General features: G+C 39.8%; 1 protein-coding gene across 6 annotated transcripts in view; it reads left to right on the top strand.

Moving 5' to 3' along the window:
* The window catches only part of Fip1l1 (factor interacting with PAPOLA and CPSF1), a 61601-nt gene that overhangs the window by 26536 nt on the left and 16564 nt on the right, over positions 1-18501 (top strand). For 4 of the 6 annotated variants that reach the window (XM_045161711.1, XM_045161708.1, XM_004658699.2 and 1 more), the window contains 3 exons: positions 1458-1551; positions 3750-3906; positions 17548-17574. In XM_045161711.1, the coding sequence (XP_045017646.1) occupies positions 1458-1551; positions 3750-3906; positions 17548-17574 (278 nt within the window). The remainder of the gene's footprint in view (positions 1-1457; positions 1552-3749; positions 3907-17547; positions 17575-18501) is intronic. The other 2 variants (XM_045161709.1, XM_004658697.3) reach the window with 1 other exon arrangement.

Here is an 18501-nt window from a genome sequence, read left to right as displayed (position 1 = left end):
TAAACTGAAAATCCAGTCAGACTTGGGAGAATTTGCCTTTGATGAGAATCAATTTTAAAACTGGGAGATGGGACCACTCCTACCGTGGAAACTAGAAGAGAGGAGGGAAGGAGTAGTGTGCAAGTCCAGCTTGTGATAATGCACTCTAGGTAGCAGTAAATGGTGGGGGAATCCTGGCCTCAGCACACACTTATTTATTTACTTATTTATTTGACAGAAAGAGGGGTAGAGGAGCTTGCTGAAAGTTGTAAAGGTAGAATTGTTTTTGACTGAAAGAGGAAGAGCACTTTGTACCCAGTTCTCATTACCTATGTCTACAAGGAACTAATCCTTGTTAGGCGTAAAGACTTAAAAATAAGTAAGTAAATATATATGATTATTTATATTTATGAGAGAGAATGGGAGCACCAGAGCCTGTAGCTACTGCAAACGAACTCCAGATGCATGCACCACCTTGTGCACCTGGCTTATGTGGGTCCTGGGGAATGGATCCTGGATCCTTAGGCTTTGCAGGCAAGTGCATTAATTGCCAAGCCATCTCTTCAGCCCACATGTAGATTTTTTAAATGTCCTTCCTCAACTACACAATAGCTTAAGTATTTGAATTTGTCTGTCTAAAGGGATGTTATGAGAAATGAAAACCTGGCTTCCATTTTATGTTTTCCAGTGTTTGACATATATCACTAAGAGAACATTCAGTGTGTCAGATTGAGCATTATTTTTCAAGCCCTTTTTGAGGAACTTTAAAACTCAGTAATAAAATTATACTGTGACTAACAAATTTTGTTATGACTTGTCTAGTATTTGCTGACAGATTTAATCCCATAAAAATAAATTCAGTTAAAGACTATTTAAAAAGTAGTGAATTTAGCTGGTTGTGGTGGCACACGTCTTTAATCCCAGCACCTGGGAGGCAGAGGTAGGAGGATCACTATGAGTTCAAGGCCACCCTGAGACTACATAGTGAATTCCAGGTCAACCTGAGCTAGAGTGAGACCCCACCTTGAAAAACAAAAACAAAAACCAAAAAAAAAAAGTGAATTTAGATGAAAGGCATATAAATTCTCAAAATCTAACATCATTGATGGGTCTGTTGGTTTAGCTTATTAATAAAATGATTTTATAGCCGGGAGTGGTGGCACATGCCTTTAATCCCAGCACTTGGGAGGCAGAGGTAGGAGGATCGCTGTGAGTTCAAGGCCACCCTGAGACTCCATAGTGAATTCCAGGTCAGCCTGGGCTAGAGTGAAACCCTACCTCGAAAAACCATAAAAATAAAAAAAATAAAATAAAATAAAATGATTTTATTATCACAGTGCAATAGATGAGTCAGTAAAGTTTTTTCAGTGTACTTTTCTTTTACAATACATTGCAAAAGGTGCTTTGTTCCTTAATATTTTTATTACTTTTAAAGCATCTAATTAAGTGAAATGTAATCAGTTCAATTGTTGTTTCAGGAGGTTACCTGGGTCAATTGACGTGATAGGTCAGACGATAACTATCAGCCGAGTTGAAGGAAGACGGCGAGCAAATGAAAACAGCAACATACAGGTCTAGTACCAAAGAGCCATTGTTGTGCATTGTATTTTAATTTGGTCTGTGTTCATGGTGCTGATAAGTGTGTAAGGTGCATTTGTGCTAAAAAGAGACATAAATATGTAGCACACGCCTTGCTAGCATGAGTGCCTGGACTCCGCCCTTGAACCATGTGATTTCTTGTCCCTGGGGCTGGCTGGTGAATAGGAGACCTTGTCTCAAAAAAAAGGGAGGTGACATTCGAGTAACAACACCTGTGGTTGTCCTCTGGCCTCTGAGCATGCTGACCTGTGCACACACACATGTGTACCCACACACAGATGCATAAAGAAATGCAGAAAGTCAACCTTACATTTATTGCAAAAGCTTTTCTTTAAAGTTACGTGAGAGGGAGAAAAAAGAATATGTGTGGGCCCGGGCCTCTTGCCACTGCAAAAGAGCTCTTAGATTCATGCACCAGTTGTGCATCTGGCTTCATGTGGGTACTGGGGATGGAACCCAGGCAGACAGGCTTTGCAGACAAGCACCCCAACCACTAAGATATCTCCAAAGCTTTCTATTTAAAATTTATAAACTTTTGAGTTTCTTAGTGAAGTTCTACTTTTTCTAAATAGACTATGTAGATTTTTCGAATAAAAAGTAAGAGTGGGCTGAAGAGATGGGTTAGTGGTTAAGGTACTTGCCTGTGGAGCCTCAGGACCCATGTTTTATTATTCAGGTCCCATGTCAGCCAGATATACAAGGTGATTCAAATATGCAAAGTTGCACATGTGAACAAGGTACATACATATCTGGAGTTTGATTGCAGTGGGTGGAGGCTCTGTGGGCCAAATTTCTCTCTTTCTCCTGCCCCCCGCCCCCTGCCCCACTGTCACGCTTGTTCTCCTTCATTAAAAGAAAAGTTGCAAAAAGAAAAAAGAAAAAGAAAGAAAAAGTAAGAGAAGCATCACTCATAATGCTAACTTTCATATTTTCAGTTCTGGTATACTTCTTGTTATATTTTCAAAGCAAAATTGGGATTCTGTTATATATTTCTTTCCTCTAAAATTATTTTCATTTTTTAAAATATTTTTTAAATTTTGATTTAAAATATCTTGATAATTAGCTTTGTTGTTTACTTAATTGTGACATTTCTGAGGGGATTTTGTTGTTAAGTGAAAAAATACATTTGCTCTAATTTTCTAAATACCTATAAATTTCCAGTGTGCTGGGGATTTTAGCTCGAGGAGATTATGTAGAGTACTCTGCTGAGCCTCCTCACAGTTAATTCTTTGTGAAGTATGTTGTCTGCCTGTGCTGTTTTCCTGTTCACCATCCAGATCTGTCAGGGAGGGCCTGCTTGCATTTCAGTGGTTGTGGGCTGCTTCTGATGGTGCTTAGATAGATCAACATCTTGTGAACACCACATCTTTTCAGTGTGAGCTTTTGTTCTAAAAACTACAAGGCTCACATGAGAAAGTTACTTACAGTTCTTAACTGCCTGCAACTCAGTTTATTTGCATGCGCTTTACACCTTCTGATGTAGGGATAGGCCCTTATACACTGAAGTGTTCAGTACTTAGATCTGTGGTTAATGCACTGCTTTAACTCTTTGGTTGAGTTGCAAGCACAGTGTTTGCTACATTGTAAGTTCTTGTTTCTAATTTGAGATTTCTTTGAAAAATATTTTTATTTACTCTTTGTAATTGGGGAGAGAGAATGGGTGCACCAGAACCTCTTGCCACAGCAAACAAACTCGAACACATGTGTCACTTTTATGCGTCTGGCTTTACTTGGTGACTGGGAAATTGAGCTCATGCTGGTACGCTTTTTGAGCAAGTGCCTTGAACCACTGAGCAGTATTCCCAGCTCTGAAATATTCTTACTGATTTTTCCCTTTTTTCACAGCAATCCTCCTCCTTGAGCCTCCTAAGTGTTAGGATTACAGGCATACACCACCGCATCTGCCTTCTTATTAAAAGTTTGCTTGGTAGTTCAGTTATTTTTCCTAAAATTTGAATATGAATATTTAAAGTGTATATATATGTATGTATGCGTGTGTGTGTGTGTGTGTGTGTGTGTGTGTGTGTATAGTATATATTCACGTTATTCATACATGTATGTGAGTTAAAAACACCTTTTACCTCATTTCTTGGAGAAAGTAAAATTAATTAAGATTAAGCTTAGATAAGAACACTTACTTATCTTTCTTACTAATTATGTTCTAATTGTAGGTCCTTTCGGAACGATCAGCTTCTGAAGTAGACAACAATTTCAGCAAACCACCTCCGTTTTTCCCTCCAGGAGCTCCTCCCACCCACCTCCCTCCTCCTCCGTTCCTCCCTCCTCCTCCAACCGTCAGCACTGCTCCACCGCTGATTCCACCACCAGGTAAATCGTAAAAGAAAAAACAGCATTTGACTTTGAACAAGAAAATAGCATGTGAGTTTTTCTAAAATTTAGTATTTAACAATGAAAATATATATTTGGAAACAGTACCTTGGTTATATAAAAAATATCACTTGGATATTACTTCGCCTTCAATAGAGTCACATTGACATGTGTGTCTTGCTGTTTTGGCATAGCAGAGACAACATTCTAAATTAGACAAGACAACAAAACTGACCTCTAAATGCAATACTACCCAAACCCAAGTTGCTATTAGTTTATTCTGACTGAATTATAAGCCTTATGTTGACTTGTATTGAAAAATTACTTTTAGGTTGGAGTAGATTTAAAATTATTTATCTTGTCAGGAGATTGAAATTAAAATTTCAGTCTTGCTGGGCATGGTGGCGCATGCGTTTAGTACCAGCACTTGGGAGGCAGAGGTAGGAGGAGTGCCCAGAGTTTGAGGTCAGTTTAAGACTAGTGAATTTCAGGTCAGCCTGCGCTAGAGTGAGACCCTACCTCAAAAAATAAAAAAGAAAAAGAAAATTCAGTCTGGTGATCTTTGCATGCTGGCTTTCTTTTAGGAAATTTCTACTTTGTCATGTGTATGTAATGTTTACTTCTTAAAAATAGACAAAAATAATTAATATTAAACTAATTCAAGTAATAATCTTATTTATTAAAAACCAGATCAGTAATAATAGAGAGAAATGTTTATAGTCCTCAAATTCCATTTTTGTATGTAGTTCTAATCTTTCATCCAGTGGCCTTTAAAGAAATGTTTTTTAATAATTTTATAATTTTATAGAGAGAATTGGCACACCAGGGTCTCAGCCATTGAAATTGAACTGATGCTTGCGCCACCTGGTGGGCATGTGCAACTTTGCGCTTGCCTCGCCTTTGTGCCTCTTACTTGCATGGGTACTGGGGAACGGAACCTGGGTCCTTAGGCTTCTCAGGCAAGTGCCTTAACCGCTAAGCCATCTCCAATATTTTCCATTAAGCCAGCTGTTTATGAAAATAGTAAAATTAATTGAGCTTAAAGTTACTTTCTTCTAGGGAGGATATAAGCAGTAGCATATGTATGGAAACTTGCATTAGGATTTGCTGTTTTGTTTTTTTTTTCTCTTTCCTTTTTGTTTTGTTTTTCGAGGTAGGGTTTCACTGTATCCTGGCTGACCTGGAATTCACTGTGTGCTCTCAGGCTGGCCTCGAACTCATGGTGATCATCCTACCTCTGCCTCCCGAGTGCTGGGATTAAAGGTGTGCGCCACCACACCTGACTTTTAAGGTTTGCTGGGGTTTTTTATAAATATATTTATTTACTTACTTGCAAGCAGAAAATGGGCACGCCAGGACCTCTATTCACTGCAGATGAAGTCCAGATGCATGCACCACTTTGTGTATCTGGCTTCATGAGGGCACTGGGGAATTGAAGCCCAGTCTTTAGGCTTTGCAGGCAAGTGCCTTAACTGCTAAGCCATCTCCAGCCCTAGTGTTTGCTTTAAAAAAATTTTTTTTTTAAATGAGAAGAGAAAGAGAGGATTGTCGAGCCAGGGCCTCCAGCTACTGCAATCCAACTCCGGACACATGCGCCCCCTTGTGCCCATGTGCAGCCTTGCGTGTGTGTCACCTTGTGCATCTGGCCAATGAGGGATTGGAGGAGTTGAACATGGGTCCTTAGGCCTCGCCGGCAAGCGCCTTGACCACTCAGTCATCTATCCAGCCCAGGATTTGCTTTTCTAGTTGTAAAATTAACTTCTGAAAAACCTTGTACCCTCATACTCTCTCCCTTTTGTGACAGCTATTTTTGTTGTAAGGTGTCTGTTGAGGTCAGAGTTAGGAGCCTGGTGATGGGTTTGAGTGCGTTTTCCACTGAGGTTGTCCTTGCTCTAAATGTCAGCTTTAGCGCCATTAATGTTACAGTATCATCTCAGCTCTCAAGTAAGATGAGGAAATACTATGAAAAATGATTTGTGGCTTTAGAGAATCTTTGTCTCAGAACAGAAAAGTGAGTAGGTTAGATATGCTTCTTCCAGACATCATCATTCCTTGGGTTTTTACTATCCTGAGAATAAAGTACATGAAAGAGATTTATGTGCTGTATAGTGAAGATGTAGTATGATTCAGAATGATTCCTTATTCTTTTCAAAAAGAGGAGATGCAATGCAGGATTTGTTTTGGCGATTCAACATTACTAGTGCTAAAGGTGATTTCAGTAAGGCTTTATTAGGGTTTACTGTAGCTCAGGGTGACCTGCAACTCTACCTGGCACTGCTGAAATGTCTACTTACAGGTCCACTGCAGCCCCTCTGCTATGTAGTGTATGTCTGTGACCAAGTTCTGTGTCTGAAGCTTTGTACCTCCTCGAACAGCATGACTCATGCTTCCCATTCTCTGCCCTGCTTGTGGTAACTTCCATTCTACTCTTCTGAGTTTGTCTCTTTTAGATTTTCACATAAATGATTTCAAGCAATATTTGTCTTTCTCTGTCTTAATTCACTTTGTAGAATGTCCTCCAAGTTTGTATATGTTTTTGCAAACTACTGGTAGAATGGAAGAATTTTCCTATATACTGCAAATATAGCAATATCATTTTTTAAAAAAATTTTTGTTTATTTATTTATTTAAGAGTGACAGGCAGAGAAAGAGGCAGATAGAGACAGACAGAGAGTGGGTGCGCCAGGGCTTCCAGCCATTGCAAACGAACTCCAGATGTGTGTGCCCCCTTGTGCATCTGGCTAACGTGGGTCCTGGGGAATCGAGCCTTGAACCGGGGTCCTTAGGCTTCACAGGCAAGCGCTTAACCACTAAGCCATCTCTCCAGCCCGCAATATCATTTTTAAAAACTTACTTATTTTAGAGAGACAAAGAGGCAGATAGAGAGAATTTGGGTGTGCCAGGTCCTCTAGCCACTGCAACTGAACTCCAGATGCATGCACCACCTTGTGCATCTGGCTTACGTAGGTACTTGGGAATTGAACTTGGGTCCTTAGGCTTTATAGGCAAGCCCCTTAACTACTAGCCATCTCTCCAGCCCAGTACTAGCCTTAAATGGCTAACATTTTCATATATTTAATACTACCTTATTTTTGAAATTAGGAGAAAAATGGTATGAATTAACGAAAGCATACTTTCCTGGTGTGTAGTACTCAGAAGCTCTGTAGGATGTTGCTGATAGGCAGTGGCAGTACACAGGTTCCTTTGTGTCTGTCTGTCCATCTATCTATTTATTTATGAGAGAGGATGGCTGCTCAAGGTATTCTAGCCACTGAACACGCTGCGGACACACCACTTTGTGCATGTGACTTTAGATGGGTGCTGGGAGTTGAGCCCAGGCTGTCAGCCTTTGTCTTGAACTGTTGAGCCATCTCCCCAGCCCCCTGTTTTTGGTAATGACAAAAATGACTCTTATTTATTTGCCACATAACTTCTGTTTATAAGAATAATAAATCTTTGATAATTTTCAGGTTATCAGTGGCATTGTATGTAGAGCACCATTGATTATTTTATATTGCTTAGTTTATATACTTAATATTAATTCTCAGCTCCATGTTTCGTATATAGATTTCCTTTAATGCTCTTCTTGGGTTGTTTCTTTTGCTCTCTTGTGTTTAAGGAGTGTAGTCCCTTGAATTCCAGTCCTGATTTAAGTAGTACCTAGGTGGCCTATTTGCTGGGAAGAGTATCAGTTCTTGAAATGACCTGAATTACTCCCTGTTTTTACTAGAGTGAGCTTTTGGCACAAATACGGGACATGGTCATCTGTGTATCCCTACACAGCCAGTCATGTCTCATTCACTGACCCTACGTTAGCTAATAAAGTTAGCAACATATTTATGTTTCTATAACACCAGAGATGATTTTCATTTGCCAGTTAGTATAGTGGCTTGGAATTAGCACTACTAGACAATAGAGCTGAGTGAAGGCTCTATTGAAAGCCGTGTTTTCAGATCCACATGCTCATCCAGTGCTCTACAGTAGTTCATTATGATTTCAGTCACCTTGGGACTCCCACCCAGATGAAAAGAGAAGCTCTGGCTAAAGCAGCTTCTTTTGTAAGTACTGTGTTCTGTAAGCTACTGCGTTTTTCTTAAACCTTTCCTCTGATTGCTTTAGAAATTTTGAAAGACAAAAGGGCTAAAACCTGTGAACTGATTTAGATGTATTTTAGATTAGATTTTTGTTGCATTGTCCTTTAAGACTAAAGTTACAGATATGATTAGTCAAAAACACTAATGATACTTTACCTATATTTTTTGATGCTAACAGTTGTTTTTCCTTTTAAATAAATAAAATGCCTGTACATCCACATTAATGTGGAACAAACCTACCTTTTTTACTTTTGAAAAATATTCTAATACATTCCTTTCATGGGAGGTTAAGATTTGTGATCAACTGGAGGTTTGTAAGCATGATTGATCATGTAAAATTACCTAGTTCATAACAATTATGAGGTGGTGGAAACAGTTATCTTCATAATACTATCCAATAGTTGATAGAGATACATTGCCTTTTCATTCCCTCAATCCGCCGCCTGCAAACATGTATGAAGCCTTTTTTAAAAATTTATTTATTTGAGAGCGACAGACACAGAGAGAAAGACAGACAGAGGAAGAGAGAGAGAATGGGCACGCCAGGGCTTCCATCCTCTGCAAACAAACTCCAGACACGTGTGCCCCCTTGTGCATCTGCCTAACGTGGGACCTGGGGAACCGAGCCTCAAACCGGGGTCCTTAGGCTTCACAGGCAAGCGCTTAACCGCTAAGCCATCTCTCCAGCCCTGTATGAAGCCTTTTTAACCCAAGAGGACAAAGCCATTTTTGGTCATAACTGATTTGTATGAAGAGTAGTGGAGTCCTCTTCCAAATAAGATACAGGAGAGCCCTGGAGATGTAGGCTTGTTTAGTGTGTTTCTGTATTGCTGTTTAGCGTTGCTGAGACAAAATACCCGACAAGAATCAGTTTAAAGGGAGGTAGGGTTCATTTCCTCTGATAGTTCTGGGTCATAGCTGTCCATCAAGGCAGGGAAGGCATGGTGGCTGGAGCGTGAGGCAGCGCCTCTCATTCAGCACAGACAAGGGCAGTGAGTGCTGCTGCTCAGTCAGCTCTGCTTTCTCCAGTCTGCAGTTCAGGTGGTCTTCCTGCCTCAGTCAGCCTGCCTAATGGAGATGATCTCTCTCAGGGGATTCCAGGTCCTGTAACTGACAGTCGTCACAAACCGCAGGAGCCTTATGACCTATTAATTTGACAACAAATAGTGCTTCATCGTGATCTGTAATCTTCAAAAGATCTGTTTTCATTTTCTGATGAACCAGGAAATCAATTCTATTGTATGGAGATTTTTTAGAAACACATTATTGTAATTCATGTTTCTTCTGAGTAACAGAAATAGACTTTCATACTATCTGCTGCTCACTTTTTAAGGTAGTTTTTGAGCAAACCCACGTATTAACTCTTTTCATTCTAGAGTGAATCTGAAATAGACATTTCCCTGATTTTATAAAGGAACATACTAGGGCTTAAGAAATTTATATAATTATTAAAACTTAACAGAACTAAAGTTAGTTTCTTTGGACTGTTATTTTCTTTACTAAGTGAATTAAAATAGATTAGTACCTGGTAAGAAAACTGTGTTACTAGATTATGTATGTGCATGATAATGTATTTTAGAAACTCTTGCTGTCCTAAAGCCCTTCCCTGGTGAATTACATTTCTGAGTGAGAAAATTAGGAAGGTTAAATGAGCAGGAATTAGGTGTTCTTAAATCCAGTTATCTAAGCCCCCCCCCCCCCATAGGGTCTCACTGTAGCCCAGGCTGACCTGGAATTCACTATGAAGTCTCAGGCTGCCTACCAACTCAAGACAATTCTCCTACCTCTGCCTCCCAAGTGCTGGGATTAAAGGTGTGCACCACCTCACCCAGCTTAACTAAGATTTTTTTTTTTTTTCTTGAGTCATATTGTCTTATGTTTAATTCAACACCTGTTTTCAATACAAAATTAGGAAACTTTGGTAACATCGATAGGATTGATATTATGGGTTGGGTTATTTTGTGTATGTTTTGTTTATTGTGTTAAAATATATGTTCGTTTTACCTATTTGTAAGTATATAATTCATTTTGTAACCATCACTGTACTAAAATATTTTCATCATTCCCAACAAAACTTTTGTTGTTGTTTTTTGAGGTAGGGTCTTCCTCTAGCCCAGGCTGATCTGGAATTCACTATGTAGTCTCTGGGTGACCTTGAACTCAGGGTGATCCTCCTATCTGTGCCCCCTGAGTGCTGGCATTAAAGGCATGCCCCACCACACCTGGCTTTCTTTTTCTTTTATTGAGGCAGGGTCTTACTCTAGCCTAGGATGACCTCAAACTCAGTTTAGAGAGAGAGAGGGAGGGAGAGAGAGATTGGGTGTGCCAGGGCCTCCAGCCACTGCAAATGAACTCCCATACATATGTGCCACCTTGTACATCTGGCTAATGTGGGTCCTGGGCAATCAAACCTGGGTCCTTTGGCTTTGCAGGCAAATACCTTAACCACTAAGCCATCCCTCCAGCCCTAAAATACCATTTTTAATAGACTAGTGATAAGACAGTGATAAGAAACAGTTTTGTTTCACACTCTTGCACATTTTCTTGCTGTGTAATTTAATAGAACTGGGCTCTCCTGTTTAATCATTAGATCTGTAAGAGTGATACCAGAAGCCATAGGACCTCAAGGGAACCCCATTGTGCACTTGGCAGAGGACAAGCATGAAGACAGGAGCTTTGTTTTATGTGTGAGAGTGTTTTTTGTTTGATAAGGTTTTCCGAGAAGTGTCTTGATATGTCCGCTGGCCTGAACTTACTGTGTTGCCTACTCGGGCTGGTCCCATACTTGACTATCTCCTGCCTTAGCCTCCCAAGTGCTGGGACTACGTGCCTGTGTCTCCAGGACTCCCTGAACACAAAGAGAGCTATAGCTTTTACACAAGGTTGACTTACCTTATATGAATATCCCTTTTGATTGAGAAGGTGTTTTATAAATACAGCATTTTTTAAGCTCTTGATACTTCATATTGCCATTGTTTTCCAGAAATAAATACTTGCAGGATCTTTTAGTGCATGGGGAGATTCCTTAAAGTCTCTCATAACTATACTCACTTTCTTTTGATTTTTTTGTTGTATATTTGTAAAAATCCAACCCATCACTGTTTTCAGTAAACTCAAAGTAGAGAATAATGCCAATTATCTGTAATAAGTAGTATTTTGTGTCATAAGTAAGATTAGTTTTCAGATATAAATTTTATATGCATTAAAAGCTTCTTTAAGGGACTGGGGAATAGTGGATAAAAAACTTGCTGTGCGACTCTTGATTACCTGGGTTTGGATTCCCTAGTTTCTTTCTTTCTTATGTATTATTTTACTTTATTTATGTACCAAAAGCAGGCTTTTGTAATTCTAGTATACCTATAGCAAGAGGGAGTTGGAAGCAGGAGAATTTCTCAAAAATGGAGTGCTACACAAGAATCCTTGGTTTCAAAATGAGGTGAAAGATGAGGGCCAGCCATAAAATTGTCTTGTGACCTTGATACGCACGTTGTGGCATGCTCATACCTGCACTCACCCCCAGAAACAACAAAAGAAAACCTTCTAAACAATCAGTCAAAAAAATAAAAGTGAAAAGAAGACTGGGCCTATAGCTCAGTGGTAGCTCATTTGTGGAATTCTGAGGCTTTGGGTGCTATTCCTAGCACCAAATAATAAAAAGCTTCAACATGGTGATTTTAAAAAATATTTATTTATTTCCAAGCAGAGAGAGAGAGAATAGGTGTGCCAGGGCTTGTAGCCCTGCAACCAACTCTAGCTGCCACTTTGTTCATCTGGCTTTATGTGGGTGCTGGGGAATCGAAACCCGGTTATTAGGGTTTGCAGGCAAGTGCCTTAACTGTTGAGCCATCCCTGCAGCCCATGATAATGATGTTTAATATCATTTTTTATGCATGGAGAACCCCCTGTAATTTTTGTTTATTTAGTTGTGTTTTGAGGCAGGGCCTCTATGCCAGGATTGTCTCATGGCAGTCCCCCTGCCTCAGTCTCCTGCATGTCGGGATGACAGCCTGACCCCACAGTAGCCACTTGTTTTTGTTTTGTTTGGTTTGATTTGGTTTGGTTTTTTGAGGTAGGGTCTCACTCTGTCCCAGACTGACCTGGAATTCACTATAGAGTCTCAGGGTGGCCTCAAACTTACGGCGATCCTCCTACCTCTGCCTTGATCCTCCTACCTCTGCCTCCTGAGTGCTGGGATTAAAGCATGTGCCACCACGCCTGGTTTTTGTTTTGTTTTTGAATTTCACGTATCCTAGACTTGCCTGGAACGTACATAGATTACCTTGAATATTCTGTTCTCCAGCCTCCGCCTTGCAAATGCTAGGATTATAGACATGTAACACAAATCCTGGCTTAAATGGTGCTGAGGATTGAGTCCAGGGCCCTGTGCATGGTAGACAAACACCCTGTCAGCTAAGCCACATCCCCAGCCAAACTGTTGTGTGTTATAAAAATTTATTTATATGAGAGAGAGAGAGAGAGAGAGCGAGCGGGAGACAGACAGACAGACAGACAGAACAGGCACACCAAGGCCTCCAACCACTGCAAACAAACTCCAGATGCATGTGCCACTATGTGCATCTGGCTTACATGGATCCTGGGGAATCGAACCTGGGCCCTTTGTTTTTACAGGCAAGCGCCTTAACTGCTAAGCCATCTTTCCAGCCCAAATTGTTGTATTTTTAATTTGCCTTTGCACCGCAGGTTGTAGGCTACAATTATGGTTTAATATATGCCTGTGCTTGCTTGTTATTCTCAATCTTTTTTTATGTTTACATGTGATGGTAAAGATAACTCCAAATTCTCTATAAAAACATTAACATTTCTATTAAACATGTTTTTTGATTTTAGTTTTTTTGAGGTAGGGTCTCACTGTAGTGCAGATTGACCTGGAACTCACTCTGTAGTTCCAGTCTGGCCTTGAACTCACAGTTACCCTTCTATCATTTTTTCTGTTTTATGTGTGTTAATATTAAGTTACGAGGGCCACAGGTCCACAAATACCAAAGACTACTCAGGGAGCAGAGAACATCGATCCATGTCAGAAGCTGCTTGTACAAATTGATGAGAAGTTGTCACATTGAGGAGTGTATTTATAGACAGTTTTTTTGCCTGTGTATGACTGCACAGCATTTTGTGGGAATTTTTAATAGAGATAAAACCTTGTTGATATTTAGCAGGAATACTGCCTTCTATTTCTTTGCCTCAATTCCTCAAGTAGGATATTAGGTCCCCTTTTACATTTAAGAATATGTATGCCATACTGGAAAAAAAAACAACCAAAACTGAGTCATCTGTCTGTCCTTCCTTCTTTCCCCTATCTCTCCTTCCCCTCTCTCTCCTCTCCCTCTCCTTTGCCAGAATGCCAGAGAGGAGTGTAGCTTGCTTCAGTGTTCTACTTGAAATGTCACATGTACATGCTTTTTGTTTCCTAAGAACGTGGAGTAGTGTCTTCACCTGAATCACTAAGTTTCTCAGCTGTGAAGCTGGGAGGGAAATGTAGAGTGTGGTTGCAGGCCAGTCATCTCATCTCCTGGGAAATCTTGGGAATGCATCCTTAGACCTTCTGAATCAGGAATTCTAGGAGAAGGGGCCAACAGTCTGTTCTTAGCAAACTCCAGGTGATTGTGCTGGGCGCTCCACTTTCAGAATCTCTGATATATTCAGTCCCTTAGTGTGGAGACATTTATTTATTTATTTGAGAGTTACAGAGAGAAAGAGGCAGATAGATGGAGAATGGGCGTGCCAGGGCCTCCAGCCACTGCAAATGAACTCCAGACATGTGTGCCCCCTTGTGCATCTGGCTAATGTGGGTCCTGGAGAGTCAAACCAGTATCCTTTGGCTTTGCAGGCAAACGCCTTAGACGCTAAACCATCTCTCCAGCCCATGTGGAGGTTTCTTTCCCAAAAGCTCTAGTGGTACTTTTCCCAAAGAAAGCTTTGACTTTTCTTAAAGCTTTTGTTTTATTACTGTTACTAGGGAAGTCTTTCCAGGAAAATAAGCATGTTCTCATCTACACATTTTACAGATTAATGGTGCAGAAAAGAAGCACAGGATGTGAGATAGAAATGGGGGAGAGAGTTTGAATCCATTGGGTTTTCTAGTGGGAGAGAAAGTGAGTTTTGAGATGAGTTTCCTGTAACATCATTTCTCCTTTTGTTAACAAAAGTCAAATACTAGTGGGTTTTTTGGTTTGTTTGTTTTGTTTTGTTTTGTTGTTGTTTGAGAACAGGTTCTTTTTTTTTTTTTAATTTTTATTTATTTATTTGAGAGCAATAGACACAGAGAGAAAGACAGAGAGAGGGAGAGAGAGAAAATGGGTGCGCCAGGGCTTCCAGCCTCTGCAAACGAATTCCAGACACGTGCACCCCCTTGTGCATCTGGGGAACCGAGCCTTGAACCGGGGTCCTTAGGCTTCACAGGCAAGCGCTTAACCGCTAAGCCATCTCTCCAGCCCGAGAACAGGTTCTTATGTAGCACAAGCTGTCCTGGAATGTACTGTGTAAGTGATAATGAACCTTGAATTTCTGGTGGTCGTAACTCCTCCTCCCAAGGGCCACCAGGTCTCCTTCCTGTGCTCATCATGTGCTCAGGTTGACCCAGGGCTTCATGCTCTCTGGGCCACATCCCCAACCTCGAGTGCTAGTGATTTTTTACACGCAGATGCGGCTGGCCTTGCTTTCTGTCTCATAGAAACTTTCCATAGCTGTTGTTTGAAAATGTATTTGATAGATGTCAGGGAATTGCCTGTGTGTGTCGTCAACAGTAGAGCCATTTCCAGCTGGGCGTGGGGCACTCCTTTAGTCCCAGCACTCAGGAAGCAGAGGTAGGAGGATCGTCGTGAGTTTGAGGCTACCCTGAGATTACAGAGTGAATTTCAGGTTAGCCTGAACTAAATCATGATCCTATACCCCCAACAAACAAACAAACAAAAAACAGTATAGCCTTTTTTAGTGGTTATTTACCAATGCTTGCAATGAAATAAAGGTTTTTACTAGAGGAACCTGTTCTCTTATCATGTAAACTTAACAAATGTATGTATGTCTTTGGAAAGACAACTGTATGTAATACCATTTTTCTTTTATTGTGTTCTTAGTTGTAGGTTTTAAAAAATCTGTCCTTTGGCACTACTATAGTAAGATTAAAATTAAAGGGAGAAGATTGTAATTTTAACTGCCTTTTGGGACATACTTAATTTGGTTATATGTCTGTGTTTCATTGCTTAAATGTTTTTGAGGACTAATGTTTCTTTTTTTCTTTTTGGTTTTTTGAGGTAGGGTCTTACTCTAATCCAGGCTGACCTGGAATTCACTATTTAGTCTCTGGATGGCCTCGAACTCTCAGTAATCCTACTACCTCTGCCTCCCAAGTGCTGGGACTAAAGGCGTGTGCCACCACGCCCAGCTTTTAAGAACTAAATTTTGATGGGACCTACTAGTAATATTGTAGACTTCCATGAATTCATAATAAAAAAATTATTTATTTGACAGAGAAGCCGGGGGTGGGAGGGAATGGGCGTGCCAGGGCCTCCAGCCACTGCAAATGAACTTCAGACGCTTGTGCCCCCTTGTGCGTCTGGTTAACGTGGGTCCTGAGGAATCGAAAACCTGGGTCCTTTTGGCTTTGCAGGCAAGCACCTTAACCACTAAGCCATCCCTCCAGCCTGAATTCACATTTTATTATTTTTAAATATTTATTTGAGAAAGAATGGATGCACCAAGGCCTCCTGCCACTGTAAACAGATGTCAGACATATGTGCTACTTTGTGCATCTGCTCTTACGTGGGTACTAGGAATTGAAACTGGGTCATCAGGCTTTGCCTTTAACTGTTGAGCCATCACTGCAGCCTAAATTCACGTTTTAGTGAAGTTCATTTACTAATAAGCATAGATGAATTCACGTGTGCTGCCCACCTACTCAGGTGAAGTTACTAAGATTATATATGTTTCCACTGAGTGAGTGACTGGTTACTGATTTTGGTCATATTAGTTATCCAAATAAATTATGTATTTAAATGTGAAAGCTAGGTTAAATGGTGAAGTTTTGTGGGGGTCATGGAAACGGGATGGCTGCTTTGCGCATCTGTGTTCCCTTGTACTAGTTCTGCAGCCTCTGCATACCCGCTCATCTAGGGGGTGGGGCGGGGCAAGCCTGCTGCTCCCGTTGCTAGGCGAAGGGCTTATTTACTTCCTTTAAATCTTTTCATAGAAGCTGTATTCTGATGACACATACATGTCAGAACATTTTAAAGTATCCCAACTTTCCATTGTCAAGGAAACAGCTGTTAATGTTCAGTTCATTTTTGTATGCATTTAGTTAATGAATTAGTCTCCCTCCCTCCTGTGAACTAGTTTTGATGACTTGTTTTGTTTTGTTTTGTTTTTCATGGTAGGGTCTTTCTCTAGCTCAGGCTGATCTGGAATTCACTATGTGGTTTCAGGATGGTCTTGAACTCAGGGAGATCCTCCTACCCTTGCCTCCTGAGTGCTAGGATTACAGGTGTGTACCACACCTGGCTTGATAAAGTTGTTAAGATAGGATTTATCACTCTTAACAGTTGAGTTTATTTATGGCAGAAAACTTTGCATGAAAAAGTTCCTGGATTTTTTTCTATTTTCTGATTTGCAAATTATTTTCTTTTAAATAAATGTAATTGTTGCAATGTGCATGCCAAATAAATTGACCTTCATGTATTTCTTAACTTAAAATACATTATTTAGTTTTAGTACTTATAGTAAATATATTTTACATTACTACTTATAGATACATTTAGCCAATGTAAGTTTAGAGTTCATGTATAGTTTATTTTTTAAAGTTTGTAATGTTTACAAATCATGAGAAACTCACTGTTTTTTCTGACACCTGTAGATGTAAATCACCTATATTTATGTTAGTATACCTTGGGGCTCCACATATATGTGAGGTTTTGTGTGTGTGTGTGTGTGTGTGTGTGTGTGTGTGTGTGTGTGTGTGTGTGTATATATATATATACATATATATATATATATGAGGTTCCTGTACCCCTTTCCTCTGCTCTTACAGGTTAAGGAAAATACTGAATATTGACCTTTATCTTGGTAGCAGTAGTAAAACGATCCTGACACTTGAATGGCCCATGTTGAGCTTTGCAGTGTAAATAATATCCCTAGTCTTCAGTTACCTCTAACTACATGCAGTAGTGTTCCCATTAAAATGTTAACAATCAGATTTTGATGATCAAATTCAGTTAGCGTGTAAATGTTGTTAATGTTAAGGAGTTTGATATTTGTGTATGCACAAGTGTGCTTTTCAAGTGATGTCTAACTTCATTTGTGATTACAGCTAGTGGGGAAAATCTTGTTATGAAGTTGTTAGACTGGTTCTTCATCAGGGAAGTTGGAAGCTATACTTGACTTGTTGGTCTGCAAGAAAACAGACGCTTCTCTTGTGCTAAGCCAGGATATGAGGCTTGCAAGGGGTTGGATTCCAAAGTTTGTTTTGTGATGGCATAAAAACATAACAGGTTCTGAAATCCAGTTACTATATTAAATTTCATCACTTGTTTTTTAGGTATTCCAATAACTGTACCACCTCCAGGTAAAACTTTTTTTCATGTTTTCTCCATCATTGTTAATGAACATGAGATTTCAAGCTTACAGTTACGAGGGACAGTGTTGGTGCTGTTAGAATGTGAACTAGGCTATTGGGATTTCAAGGTCCTATTTTCAGCTCTGCCTTGCTTCATTAGTTTTCTTATGCCTGTCTTACCCATTTCCATAGAAATAGACATTCAGAGAAAATTCTTAACAATTTGTTAAGAAAACAGTATGAGATATAAAATCATTGTAAAAAAAAGTTGTTTTTGGCCAATGAATTTTTTTTGTTTGATAAAGTGACTACAAGAGAAAAATAATATATATTGGCTTTATCGTGGCATCTGATTTTTTTTCACTCTGCTGTCTTAATTCAGTGGTGACACTGAGAAAATACATTCTGAAACACACAGCAGTTGGATGGCTTCATAAGTGGTCGGGTGGTGGTTCTTAGTATGGTGTTGAACTGTGTGTTGATGTAGTGGCATAGTGAACAAGAATGGGCACGTGGCCAGTGAGGGTTTTTTGTTTTGTTTTTTAACATTTTTGCTAGTCTTTTATTTTCATTGTGCAATAGTGAAAGCAGGAGAAAGTGTTTCCTAAGTTCACTGTTCAAAGTCAAGGAGTATAAAGAGAATGAATGACTGGTGCCAGGGTTTGAAAAGATGGGTCTGAATTCCACCTCATCTGGACAAATAGAAATAAATAACAAGGCTTAGATTGCACAGAATAGACACATACCCAGAGGTGAAATCGAGTCCCTGATTGTGTGTGAATGTGGCTGAAAAAGACTTACCATAGCAAATCTGAGAAATAGATGTCTTTTTTTAGTTTAAAAAGCAATGTGACTGTGAGGCTGAGTAATGTAGAATTGGACTGTACACTGCTGTGGTCAGTACTAACCTTGTGTTTATATTGCTTTTTAGTACAG

The sequence above is a fragment of the Jaculus jaculus genome, chromosome 11 (genome assembly GCF_020740685.1).
Source record: "Jaculus jaculus isolate mJacJac1 chromosome 11, mJacJac1.mat.Y.cur, whole genome shotgun sequence".
NCBI lineage: Eukaryota > Metazoa > Chordata > Mammalia > Rodentia > Dipodidae > Jaculus > Jaculus jaculus.
Note: the sequence above shows the minus strand (reverse complement) of the source record. Positions and strands in the feature narration are given on the sequence as shown.